The sequence below is a fragment of the Hyla sarda genome, chromosome 7, assembly GCF_029499605.1.
Source record: "Hyla sarda isolate aHylSar1 chromosome 7, aHylSar1.hap1, whole genome shotgun sequence".
Taxonomy (NCBI): Eukaryota; Metazoa; Chordata; class Amphibia; order Anura; family Hylidae; genus Hyla; species Hyla sarda.
In genome coordinates, this window is record NC_079195.1 from 9,840,198 (window position 1) to 9,854,736 (window position 14,539).

Here is a 14,539-nt window from a genome sequence, read left to right on the forward strand (position 1 = left end):
TCACAGTGTGTTTTACATATAATATCAGGGGCACAGTGAGTATTATACATAATATGAGGGGGAACAGTGAGTATTTTACATAATATCAGGGGTACAGTGAGTTTTATACATAATATCAGGGGGAACAGTGTGTTTTATACATAATATCAGGGGTCACAGTGTGTTTTATATATAATATCAGGGGGCACAGTGAGTATTATACATAATATCAGGGGGAACAGTGTGTTTTATACATAATATCAGGGGGTACAGTGAGTTTTATACATAATATCAGGGGGAACAGTGTGTTTTATACATAATATCAGGGGGTACAGTGAGTTTTATACATAATATCAGGGGGAACAGTGAGTATTATCCATAATATCAGGGGGAACAGTGAGTATTATACATAATATCAGGAGCACATTGGATGTTCTAATTCATTTTAAGGTCATGGCGTACTTTTCAATTAATGTAATTTGGTATGGTGTATAAATATTATAAACAAAACTATCACCCAAAGACAGATTACTTACTAATATAGTGTTGTTACAAATTGTACTGGATTTAGCATGTTTATGTGGGATTTACTCCAGGCAGGAAGTTGTGTAGTTCTCTTATTGTCAGTGTTTTGTTATCTCAGAAGCTCCCCAGCTCCTCTCTGTCTCCTGAAAAGAAGTTGTGTACCCCTCTCATTGTCAGCATAGTGTTGTCTCTGCAGCTTCCTAGCTCCTCTTTCTTTTCTGACAGGTAGTTGTATAGTCCTTTCATTGTCAACATGGTTTTGTCTCAGCAACTCCACAGCTTCTCTCTCCTGAGACAATGCATCATCCCTTGCTGTCTTAAGAGGTGTGGCTGGATCTTTACTTTGAGTTCTAGCCCCACCCCACATAAGTGATGTCCTACCCTCTGACCAGCCCCTACAGTCTACATCACCATCTCCCTGTTATATACACATGCACATATATATCTTTAATGGGATATTTAGAAAAGATGTGTGGTTACAGTTTGGTATCTTGTGCTGAGCAATGCCACAGGCAGAGGAACAGACAGTGAATGAATACAGCTGGTGCTACAACCTCAATGATGTGATAGTCTGCTGAGAAATTAGATGTTCTGCAACAGCTCGGTGCAGAGAACTGGCAGTGGAGTAGGAAACCTACAAATAACATTGTAGACGATAAGACGGTAGACGATTCTTAGTGAGTGTAAAGTAAATTATTTTTCCTATTCAGTCACTATGGTATTGTATCCAGCTGGTATCTAGAGTCATGTGACATATAACACATCAGATGTCTCTATAGGTCATGTCGAATGACTTCTTCAGCTCTGCTACATCAACAAGTATTAGTGTACAGGCAGAGGAGAGGCGCAGGGGCTGATAACTTGGTGAATGCCATTCGGCACAGTCACATGGTCGCAGAATGAGATCCTGGAAAGAGAGAGCAGAGATGTGATTGGTTCAGTACAATCTGTAAAGCCGCCTGATAACAGAACTGGTTGTTATTCAATGGTATAAATCCGCCATATACATGACAATCTACAGCAAACTGAGATACAGGGCCAGTACATAGAACATGGGGCCCTGGTCTACAAGCACAAAATCCATTTGCCATTTTTAGACAGTATTGTATTATTGCCATATATTACAACACTGAAAAGAAGTTGTGTAGTCCTCTCATTGTCAGTGTGTAATATTTTGTTGTCATATTGCCATATCGTGCTGAGTTTATTGTTATATACAGCCCACATAATACAGTCATATACTGCTGAGCCAATTCATCCTAATCCAATTTTTGAGGGACTTATTTCAAGAAAATCGCAAGTGTGTACAGTAGGCAGGACACTTATCAAAGAGAGTTGGCCCTGCTCTATTCACAGTACATCTCACCATTCAGAAACCATTTGATGGGCTAAGGGGTCCCTGCTGTATACACCGTACACCTCACCGCTCTGTTACCATTGGATGGGCTGGGGGGGTCCCTGCTCTATACACCGTACACCTCACCACTCTGTTACCATTGGATGGGCTGGGGGGTCCCTGCTCTATACACTGTACACCTCACTGCTCTGTTACCATTGGATAGTCTGGGGGGTCCCTGCTCTATACACCGTACACCTTACTGCTCTGTTACCATTGGATGGGCTGGGGGTCCCTGCTCTATAAACCGTACACCTCACCGTTCAGTTACCATCGGATGGGCTGGGGGTCCCTGCTCTATACACCGTACACCTCACTGTTCTGTTACCATTGGATGGGCTGGGGGTCCCTGCTCTATACACCGTACACCTCACTGTTCTGTTACCATCGGATAGGCTGGGGGTCCCTGCTCTATACACCGCACACCTCACCACTCAGTTACCATTGGATGGGCTGGGCGGTCCCTGCTCTATACACTGTACACCTCACCACTCAGTTACCATTGGATGGGCTGGGGGTCTCTGCTCTATACACCGTACACCTCACTGCTCTGTTACCATCGGATGGGCTGGGCGGTCCCTGCTCTATACACCGTACACCTCACCGCTCTGTTACCATTGGATGGGCTGGGGGGTCCCTGCTCTATACACCTTACACCTCACAGTTCAGTTACCATTGAATAGGCTGGGGGGTCCCTGCTCTATACACTGTACACCTCACCACTCAGTTACCATCGGATGGGCTGGGGGGACCCTGCTCTATACACCGTACACCTCACCGCTCAGTTACCATTGGATGTGCTGGGGGGGGGGGGGGCTGCTCTATACACCGTAGACCTCAATGCTCAGTTACCGTTGGATGGGTTGGGGGGTCCCTGCTTCCGTACATACTGTCACAACCCAGTCAGTCATTAAATCTGAATTGAATTTGACAGCTGAAATGAACCAACCCGAAATTAATTTCGGGAGATTTCTGTCATATACTGCCATATAGTGGCAATAAAATAATATCCTATGCAGCCTACATAATACCACCATATAGTAGCAAATGAATACTGTCATATGGATCTCACATAGTGCTGCCATTCACAATGGTGTTATTTTCCCCTTGGGGTTGCCACCTCATCCTAGACACTTACACTGCTCCGTTCTTCCCGAACTGTACGGTCACGGAGGAGGCGCCCAATGTGCGGTGGAAAATATTGGGTAGGTTACTGTGCCAGACGAATGTCACTTTAGAGATGGATCCGATGTTGGCCTCGGCATCTATGAAAGCTGTGTACACTGTGTCCGGTCTAAGGAGTCCCCTACGGAGGGAAATAGAAGGTCAGGGGTCAGTATTAATAGAGACTAGACATAATGGTGCCCCCTCCCCTATAATGCAACATAAAGTCTTGGTGCCCTTATACAAACGGGTCAGGACCATGGGGCATTATCCTCTCTCCCCATGTTACACATCTATACAGTACATTCAGAAAGCATTCAAACCCTTAAACTTTTTGTCACATTTTGTTACATTCCTCCATGTGTTTCCCATCGTTCCTCCCTCAACTCCCCATAATGACAAATAGGGGAATTTACCAAATCTGCTGTGAGTTTTGACCGTTTTTAGACTGCAAAGTGGCGGATGTGCGCCAAAATTATCAAATGGCCCACAGACTGTGGATCATCACAGAACTGTTCTACTGTAGTCAAGATAAACATTGCAGAGAAGTGGCGGCCATGCGACAAATGTATAAAATGTCGCACGGACCTTAATACAATTGTTGCATAGAGTTCTATAGGGCAGGGTTGACATCTAAATCTGGCACCGCCCAACATTTTTGCGACATTCCTGCGACTGCACAAAGTGCTTTAAATAAGAACGCTTCATGGTAACTAAATGTAAACATTCTAAATAAAATGTCGCAGAAAATGGCGCACTTGTCAAGCCTGCCACTTTTCAAGGGAAAAAAATTAGACGAAACAAAAAAGTCTTTTTGAGGGGAATTTATCAAACCATTTAGACTGTTTTTTTTGGTCTAAATGTGTTGCATTAAAAAGTCGCAGGCTGGATGCGTGCGTTATTTTTTACAACATTTCATTAAAAATGTTTTTTCATTGAAATGAAAAAAAAAAAGAAACAAATAGAATCAGATGAATTCACCCCAGGTGACTCCAAGCAAGGTGGAGAAACATCTCTGAGAACTGGGCGGAGACAGAGCTAAATGTCACGTGTCATAGTAAAGGGTATGAATACTTAAGTCTGTTCCAAATTTAGTGTTTCCATTTGAATAACTTTGCAAAAATGTCTTAAATTCTGCTATCTTTTTTTCATTGAGTGCAGAATGAGGGCGGAAAATGGGAGCAACATAACAAAATGTGAAAAAGTGAAAGGGTATGAATACTTTCTGACTATATTGTATATACAAGTTATTATCATAGGGCCCTGCAGGGTGTCATCAACGCCACCATTGGGTCAGTCCAGGTATAGACCACATCCACCACACTCTGCCCATGAAGATGCCCAAACCTCAGGATAGGTGGATGATGCAGTGTCGGTCGTGCGGTGTAGTGATTACGTACTTGTATACAGTGTAGTCTGGGATATTTCCATTAGACCCCTGTACAGACACAGCGACATTTCCCCAAACACTGGAGCTCCCAGCAGTGCGGACGGACACCTTGTATCTCCAGCCTAAAAGACAAAAAGGAATCATGGGGATATGTTGAGATAGAAAATTCAGAAGTGGGAAATTTATCCGGTCAAAATCCTGAAGGTTTGTTACATTGTTTCTAAAGTAGATATGGAAAGACATCACTCACCAAAAAACAGGGTCTTTATTCTTCAGTTGCGGAGGATACACATAAGGTCAGGGGGTCAGACAAATAGCAGAGGACGTGCGGGACGTAACGTTTTGTGTGTAACTATGCATTTCTTCTTGTGGCTAGAGGAAGTGCGTAGGTAACCATGAAGCGTTACGTCCCGCATGTCCTCCGCTGTTTGTCTGACCCCTTGACCCTATGTGTATCCTCCGCAACTGAAGAATAATGACCTCGTTTTTTGGTGAGCGCCGTCTTTTCATATCTACTTTACATACAGTTCTGTTCTGCTTTCCTGCACTAAGCAGCACTTACTGCCAGACAGTTGCCGTTGGTTATTGCGGAGTCCTCCGCATGGTTCCCGTGCATTTGCAGTGTGACTTCAGCTGGTCTGTGCAGTGCCGGCTTTACTGGACTGGTTGTACATTAAATTGGATTTTTACTGTATTTTTAGTCAGAGCAACGCTATACACTTCTGTACATGCATATACCTTCCTTCTAATATATACACCTGGGCAATGTTAATCTAGCAGTGTCAGACTGTTGCTCTTGTCCTATGGCTAGAAATATACCTAGTCCACCAATACCTGCTGTCTGGTGGCTACAGCTAACACTACCTCACCACTGCCTGCTTTACTGGCTTCAGTTGCCATTAGTCCCCGCTGTGCACAATCTTGTAATGCAGAGGGCAGGCCACTCCAAATAGTTGTCTGTGTGTAGCACAGTGCATGCAGTACAAAATTTAACAAACCTAAATTCTTCTGCTGCTTCTCTCCTGCTTTCCTCCGTCTACTACCAGTCCCTGTAGTCCGCCATCACCCTTCCTGATGCTACTTCTAACCAGGCCTGGGCCTGGCTGGCAAAATTCGATTAAAAACTAAAATTTCTTAACCCCCTGCTGTACGTAGGCTACTACATTTCGGCCAGTAAAACACAATTCCTGGAGCAAAATTAGAAAAAATAATCTTTAAAATCCTGCTGTACTCAGTCTACTACAACTCACACTAGTCAACCACAATTTCATCACAATCAATCTTGATGTTGCAACTTCCAGCCAGGCCTGGGCCACCTGGCTGGGGCAAAATTGTCTGCCTGTTTAGCACACATGCTATATCTTTCGTGCCGTCAAACATTCCTGGACCATACTTGCACGTCTCAGTGTGATGTGAAAATTCTTCAAGGAACCTTTTTCTTCCAGCCAGGTCTGATTGCCCAGCTGGTAAAATTTGAAAAAACGGTCTGTGCCAAATGACATTGATTACACAGTACTACCACCACCCCTGCTGTATGCTAGATACTACTATTGACATCAGTCCGCCACCTCCTGCTGTATGCTGGATAATGACAGTCTGCCAATTCTGTAGTTAATCCCAAAAAGGGTCAAATTTTTGAATGCCTGGAGAAATTCGTGCCATCTTCTTTGCCCAACAGACTAAAAATCTGTAGCTACTCCCAAAAAGTGATAATTTTTGGAACCCCTGGAAAAAGGCACTGCGTTTTCTGATAGCTCAGTGTGCATTTTAATACTGGCAGTCATCTAATGTCAACCAGGGATACTTAATGCCGCTTTATTTTAGTGTGAATAAGCCTAAAAAAGACACCAGCACATTAATGAAGCTGTTACCATGGGTTACCACGTGTTGCCATAACTGAGCCTTAAAACCACTTTAAAACTACTTGAATACATTCCTAGCAGTGTTATACAGGACTTTAGGGCTGTTAGGCGGTGTTAGAGACGTGTTTGGGGCTTATTTCATTGTCAGTGCGCGTTGAAGCAAACACATTTGAAAAAGTTCAGCAAAACCGGAGAGTCAAACTTTTCAAAAGTTTGCTAATCTCTAACCATAACCCTTCCTTTGATGTGGTCCTGCTCAAATACTCTATACTAACATGTGAGGGGAATGATGACACACTGCTATGGGGATCTGTAGATTACACTGTTATGGGGATCTGTAGATGACACACTGTTATGGGGGATCTGTAGATGACACACTGTTATGCGGGATCTGTAGATGACACACTGTTATGGGGGATCTGTAGATGACACACTGTTATGGGGGATCTGTAGATGACACACTGCTATGGGGATCTGTAGATGACACACTGTTATGGGGGATCTGTAGATAACACACTGCTATGGGGGATGTGTAGATGACACACTGTTAAGGGGGATCTGTAGATGACACTGTTATGGGGGATTTGTAGATGACACACTGTTATGGGGGATCTGTAGATGACACACTGTTATGGGGGATCTCTAGATGATTATATTAGCATGATCTAAAGGTGATACAAGGTGCTCAACCCTAAGTGCAGTTGTGATCCTACATTGGAGTGGAGAACCCGCACCCATGGATCACAATATGGAATCAGGGATCTGTAGATGACACACTGCTATGGTGGATCTGTAGATGACACACTGTTATGGGGATCTGTAGATGACACACTGTTATGGGGGATCTGTGGATGACACACTGTTATGGGGAATCTATAGCTGACACACTGTTATGGGGATCTGTACATGACACACTGTTATGGGGATCTGTACATGACACACTGTTATGGGGAATCTATAGCTGACACACTGTTATGGGGATCTGTAGATGACACACTGTTATGGGGATCTGTAGATGACACTGTTATGAGGATCTGTGGATGACACACTGTTATGGAGATCTGTAGATGACACACAGTTATGGGGGATCTGAAGGTGACACACTGTTATGGGGGATCTGAAGGTGACACACTGTTATGGGGGATCTGAAGGTGACACACTGTTATGGGGGATCTGAAGGTGACACACTGTTATGGGGGATCTGAAGGTGACACACTGTTATGGGGGATCTGAAGGTGACACTGTTATGGGGACCTCAGAATGAGCAAAAATGACAAAATAACTTACGAGAAAATGTTGTCTGGTCTCCTGTGTTTAGGTAAAATGTCTGAGTGTTGGATGTGACTCCTCGGTATTGATCAGCGTAGTGTCCCATCCATGGGCAGCCACCACCGGGACACGGGAATCCCTCCCCCTGAGGAGAACAAGACAAGGGAGAAACAAGAGAAACCCACTGTTATTATCTGTATAAAGATCCAAACCCACCATGTGCATTGAGGATTCTGGATTAGGTGACAACCAAAAGTCACTTCATGTTATATCCGGTGGGATGGGAGACAACACTGATGATGTTTCGTAATGGACTGAGAATTTATCTATGTTCTCTGACTTACGGCTATGAAGGCGTCATATGAAGAGCTCGGGAATCCAATGAAGCCATCAGGGTTTCTGATGCTCTCGGTGTAATACCTGTAGCTCCTCATGTGATTACAGGCGACTAATTCATCAACAGCTAAGAGATAAATGAAAATATTATATAAAAGTAAAAACTGATTTATAAATCTACTACAGATGTTATCTCATTAGATGTCCTCCATGCCCCAAGTCCTCTATATCACCCCACATTCTTTATGTCATCCCACATCCTCCATGTTATCCCATGTCCTATATGTTATACCACATCTTCTATGTCAACCTAGATCCCCACTATGATCCTTTATTTTCCATGTCTCATGTCAAATATGTCATCCATCATCATCCCTGTCATCCTATGTCCCTCATGTTGTCCTATGTCATCCCTGTCATTCCACATCCTCTTTTTTTGTCCCACATCTTCCATGTCAACCTAGATCCCTACTATGATCCTATATGTCTCATGTTCTGCACGTCATCCATCATCCTCCATGTCAACCCATGTCCATCATGTCGTCCTATGTCCTCCCTGTCATCCCACATCTTCCATGTTCTCCCATATGCTTCTTGTCATTTGATGTCCTTTATATCCCCAACATCCTCTCTGCCATCATAAATCCTCCATTTAATCCCACTTCTTCCATAACATCCTATGTCCTTTATGTCATCCCCCATCCTTTCTGTCATCCTATGTCCTACATCCATATTCCACATCTTCTATGTCATTTGTTGTCATCCCCCAGCCTCCATTTTGTCCCATGTCCCCCATGCCATCTAAGGACGTCTACATTTCTTTACAGACAATAAAGTGAGAATGATTTCTATAATTACTCGGTGCAATGTCATCGGGGTTCACATGACTGATGACCTCATTCTTCTTACATCCTGGCATTTTTTTCCCTCCATTTGGAAAGAAATCCAGATGACCAACCGTCTGACTCATCCCGTACCCTCCGGTACCTGAGAACAATGGACATTACACTGGATGAAAAGCTGGGCCCCCTCTACCAGTCCCCTACTCTCCAAAGACCCTGATTAAATTATTTCCTGTGGGGATTGTCATTTATTTTCACATAAACATGATAATGTAACAGACCCGCCACCAATGACGTCTCACGCAGCCCATGGGGAAACAAGCTAATGGTGTCACCCACACTCACCAGCTCTTTGTGAGCTGGATTTATAATCCACTCCCCTGAGAGTCATGTGACCATAAGAGCAAAATTGTATCAATCAACTACAGAATAGAGACCCCTGCGGATCCCCTTCTATACATCCTTCTGGCTCAGCCTATTATCCTTCAGTGTTCATCAAGAGGAAAGAAAGAAGAACCTCCCCAACTTGGGTCCATGTGTCGCCATATACTGTCCTGTATTGTGATAACTACTTTATATTGTTTAGTATTATCAGTGAAAGTTTTACTGAGAAATCCCTCTATAAGGTCATTTATAAAAAACAAACCTTTGTGATACCCACTACTAATAGTGACCCCTTCAATACCATCCCCCGTGGCCTCCATATTAAGTGTGACCCAAGAAGAGTACATAGCATTAATCTGCACTCTCTGTTTCCTATCACTGAGTCAGACCATTCTTATGTTATGCATTTATTATATTTCTGTATTTTACTCCAGAGCTGTACTCACTATTCTGCTGGTAGGGTCACTGTGTACATACATTACATTACTTATCCTGTACTGATCCTGAGTTATATCCTGTAGATCTTTTATTAAAATTTCAAACATAACAATAAAAAAATTACAAAACATAAACATATCATATCCGACAGAACATAATCAATATAACGATCATAAAACCATCACCATAGCATAAAATACAACACCGGTCCACCCCACACTCATTCCTGCACACAAACAAATATATACAATATTTACAAAAGACATATTCCTATAATACCCATAATACCCATACCATACTAATAAACTATATACACTAATATACACTAATACTAAATGTGAATTTCCTGGCCCAGTTGCAATACCAAAAACCCAATACCAGTAATATACCAAAAAGAATAACAACAACAACAATAATAATATATACAAAATAATAAAAACCAACACAAACAAAATAACACCACATTTTTTTTTTTTTTTTTTTTTTTTTTTTGGGCCCTGAGCTGGTCCCGCATCCCATGCCCCCAGAACATGTTACCAGACGTCCATGAACCAGTCCAGGATTTTCTGTATATATAAAAGTCCCATACAAACCCCCTGCCCCCTTTTTAACCCACCACCCAACCTAAACTAAACCCAAACCCCAGGTGGCATCACACAATATATACAATATATACATTACATAAAATATACACAGACTAACAATATATACAATACATAAGTATACAAATAGACTACAACAATAAATACAATAACAAATATATATAACAATATAAGCCAAACAACAAACCCCTAAAGCTCAAGTTCAGCGCCTGCAAGCCCTATATTACCATAAACCAACTGCTCAAAACAAAAAGACTAATGTGCCAGCATCAGCCCACCACCAGGGGGAGACAACAGGCTAAGGCACTTTAAAGGCAGAGCCCCTCCATAGACGAGAGGCCCTGCCAGCACCCAGCCTCTCGTACTCCAGAGAACGCACCTTCACCAGGTCACTGAGAATGTTCCTAACCACCACATCCACAGGGAGGATTTTACGCTGCGTCGACACTAAACACCGTGCGTTCCACGTGTAGTACCTGACCACTGAGCTGACTAGGAATAAAGTGCACTGGTCCCAGCCTCCAAGGTTTCTGAATGCCCCATAGGCCCATTCCGCATAGGAGAGACTGGCCAGCCGAGGCCAACCAATGGAAGCGCCCACCCTGGTGTAAACCTCTGTGTTAAAGGGACAATGAAGCAGAAAATGCTCCATGCTTTCCAGCATGCCTCCACACTCTTCGCGGGGACATCCCCGGTCATCAGAGCTCCTGCACTTCAGATTGTCCCTCACACACAGTTTCCCATGGAAGCAGCGCCAAGTCAAGTCCCAAAACTTCAAGGGGATCCTGATAGAATTCAAAAGCTCTAAACCCACCTCCAGATCCCGACTTGGGCAGTCCTTGAGCGCCAATGGCCTCTGGAAATGAGAAGACAGGACCCTCTTGTCAAGGAATTTCCTCGACAGAGTCCTAATCTCCCCCATCCCCAGACCCCACCGACGAATAACCTTCAGAACCGGGGTAGCGTAAGCCGGGAGATGCCCGTGTGGTGTGCGAAGATCCTTCACTTGCCCTCCTGTCTCCCATTCCTGGAAGAAAGGCCGAAACCATCCCCTACAGGAGGATACCCACGGAGGAGCCCTCTCTGACCAGAGGTTTGCTATATTGGTCTTAAGAAAGGTATTCACTAGGAACACCACAGGGTTGACCATACACAACCCCCCTAGTCTCCTTGTACGGTAAGTAACCTCCCTCTTCACTAGGTTCAGTCTGTTCCCCCATAACATCTGGAAGAACACACTGTAGACCCGGGTCCAGAGAGGTTCTGGCAACATACATACACTGCCAAGATATATCAACAAAGGGAGCAGGAATGTTTTGATCAGGTTAACCCTTTCCCGGAGGGTCAAAGACCAACCCTTCCACTGATCCACCTTCTGAGCGGCGATCTTAAGCCTGCTGTCCCAGTTTTGTTTGGGGTAATCCCCTTGGCCAAATTCAATGCCGAGAACTTTTGCAGATTCCTGGGGCTCTGGAAGGGCGTCCGGGAGATCAAAACTAGGATCTCCCCCTCCCAGCCAGAGACTCTCACACTTATCCTGGTTGATCTTGGACCCGGATGCCTCCGAGTAGCGGTCCACCTCTGACATCACCCATCTGACCTCCTCTTGTGAGGAGACAAACACAGTGACATCATCAGCATATGCTACCGCACCGCCAGGTCCATTCTCACCCCCGCCAACGGTCCACAATCAATCCTCCTAAGGAAAGGATCAATTGCAAACACGTACAGCAAAGGGCTTAAAGGACAACCCTGACGGACACCAGACCCAACCTCAAAGGAGCGACCAATCCAACCATTCACAAGCGGGAAACTCTCTGCCCCTGCATACAAGGTCTTAAGCCAATCAACAAACCCCCCCGGCAGGCCATATCTCAGAAGAACAGACCAGAGGTACTCATGGTTAACCCGATCAAACGCTTTTGCCTGATCCAAGGACAGCAAGTACCCCTTCCAGTGGCCAGCCCTACCCTGCTCCACAGCCTCCCGGACACCGAGCACAGCACTAAATGTACTGCGGCCCGGAACAGAGCAATGCTGAGCCCCCGAAAGGAGCCGGGGTGCAAACTCCACCAGCCGGTTAAACAGCACTTTTGCCAGAATCTTTCTGTCCGCATTGAGAAGAGCTATGGGACGCCAATTCTCAATGTGGGACGGGTCTTTACCCTTTGACAAGATGATCAGCGCTGACCTCCTCATTGTCTTTGGCAGAGTGCCCGAGGATAGACACTCATTAAAAACCGCAGTCAAGAGGGGAACCAAAGTGTCCTTAAAGGTTTTGTAGAACTCAGATGTTAAGCCATCCGGACCGGGTGACTTCTTGAGGGCAAGCCCATCAATCGCCATCCTGACTTCCTCTTCCCGGATCATCTCTGTCAAAACGTCAAGAGAGGGGTCTACTCCTGGTTCAGGGATGGTTTCAGCCAAGAAAGCTGATACCTTATCTCGATCTAGATCCTTCCTTCCCAAGAGGTGCGAGTAGAAGGATCTGACGACCTCCAGGATCCCTGATCTGGACCTTTTCAAGGATCCCGTACTATCAATCAGTCCTGAGACTATTTTACTATTCACTGACATCTTGCAGTTTCTGTAAGGGTCGGGCGAGCGGTACTTCCCGTAATCCCTCTCAAAAACCAAAGATGCGTGTCTGTCGTACTGGCACTTCATCAGCAAGGACTTCACTCTGGAGATATCCTCTCGGCTACCTCCAGTCGAGACAAGGTTCTCAAGTTTCTTCCTCAGGCCCTGGTACAAACGGTACCTATTTAGGCTTCTGAGGCCCGAGAGCTGGCGGAAGAATCTCGCAACCCTTTCCTTGAAGATCTCCCACCACTCTGACTTACTGCTACAAAGGCCCAGCAATGGTACCTGGCTCTGAAGAAAATCCTCAAAGGAATGTCTTATCTCCGCTTCTTCCAAGAGAGACGAATTCAGCTTCCAATAGCCTCTGCCCATCCGGGGGGTCTCTGTGACATTCAGAGAAAACAAAATTAAACAGTGATCGGAGAACTCCACCTCAACAACAGATACTGCTGAAGAGACGGCTTCCTCCTTCAAATAAAACCTGTCTATCCTAGACCTACAACTACCCCTATGATAGGTGAATCCCGCGTGGCCTGGGGTGTACCGGATGTGGACATCCACCAGGCGAGCCTCACTTGCTATGCTATTAAGGGCGACGCTATCATAAGTCAGCTTGTCTCTGGAACCTCCCCTATCTTGGGGCCTCGTGATAGCATTGAAGTCCCCTCCAAAGACCACCTGCCGACTTGTAAAAAGATAGGGCTTGATCCTCATAAAGAGACACTTCCGGTCCCACTTAGACTGTGGGCCGTAGATGTTAATAAGGCGAAGTTCTTGTCCCTTCATGAGGACATCTAAGATCAGGCACCTCCCCATTTCTAACTCGATAACCCGTCGGCATTCTACCGCTGAAGTAAAAAGGACCGCCACTCCGCTATACGGCTCGGCCCCAAGAGACCAGTAGGAGGGCCCATTCCTCCACTCTCTTTTAGCCTTGTAGATAGATGACATATCTGTTCGCCTGGTCTCCTGCAAAAATAAAATATCAGCATTAATATGGGCAAAAAAATCATAGGCCGCAAATCGAGCCGTATCTGACTTTATGCTGGCAACATTAATGGATGCCAGAGTCAACGGAGAGGGTGCCGCCATCGAGGGTGATTGAGTTAGACAGCTTTCTTTTTCCCACCATCCTTCCCATCCACCCCACCACCCTCCTCATCAGATGATGGTTTACCCCTTTTTAGTGAGATGGATGTGTCCATTTTCCCATTATATACATTTTCCTCGTCCCCTGACTCTGGGCCAGTCTCCCCCCCTGAAGACAAAGATTCCCCAGGGAGAGAGGACTCAGCGTCTCCTGTGAGCCCCACCGCAACATCCGGAACCTCCCCCCCCGCCTCCTCCCCCTCCGAAGAGGAAATGTCGCGGAGGGCTCGGAACCGGTTGGAGAGACCAATCAGAGGGAGATCAGTTGTACCTTCCTTTGGCATCTGGCGGGTGGGAGAAGATATTACATCTCCTCTTTTTTTATTCCTCCGAGTACCCCGCTTTGTTTCTGCCCATCCCCCACTGTCCTCATCCGCGCTCTCACCATGGGAGGACAGTGAGGAGACGGCATCCCCCTCTTTGTGGATCCTCCCAATCTCCTCATCCAGTTCACTATCCCCCAGGGCCTCAGCAGTAAGACTGGCCGCAGGGACAGGATCAGGAGTCACCCCAGTTGGTTGATGCTCCTGTGAGTCCTGAATCTCCCTATCCCTTTGGCGCTTCTTGAGACGCCTCAGTTGGGCAGGCGTCTTCTGCTTACTTTTCTTCCCTGGCCCCTG

General features: G+C 45.4%; 1 protein-coding gene across 1 annotated transcript in view; it reads right to left on the reverse strand.

Annotated features, from left to right (window-relative positions):
• Positions 1–914: 914 nt before the first annotated feature.
• LOC130282056 (pancreatic lipase-related protein 2-like) overlaps positions 915–14,539 on the reverse strand; it is a 52,742-nt gene continuing 39,117 nt past the window's right edge. The window contains exons 9-14 of the mRNA XM_056529901.1: positions 8,780–8,908; positions 7,930–8,048; positions 7,604–7,730; positions 4,465–4,576; positions 3,039–3,206; positions 915–1,411 (exon numbers count right to left, since the gene is read on the reverse strand). Of these exons, the coding sequence (XP_056385876.1) occupies positions 1,327–1,411; positions 3,039–3,206; positions 4,465–4,576; positions 7,604–7,730; positions 7,930–8,048; positions 8,780–8,908 (740 nt within the window). The 3' untranslated portion in view covers positions 915–1,326. The remainder of the gene's footprint in view (positions 1,412–3,038; positions 3,207–4,464; positions 4,577–7,603; positions 7,731–7,929; positions 8,049–8,779; positions 8,909–14,539) is intronic.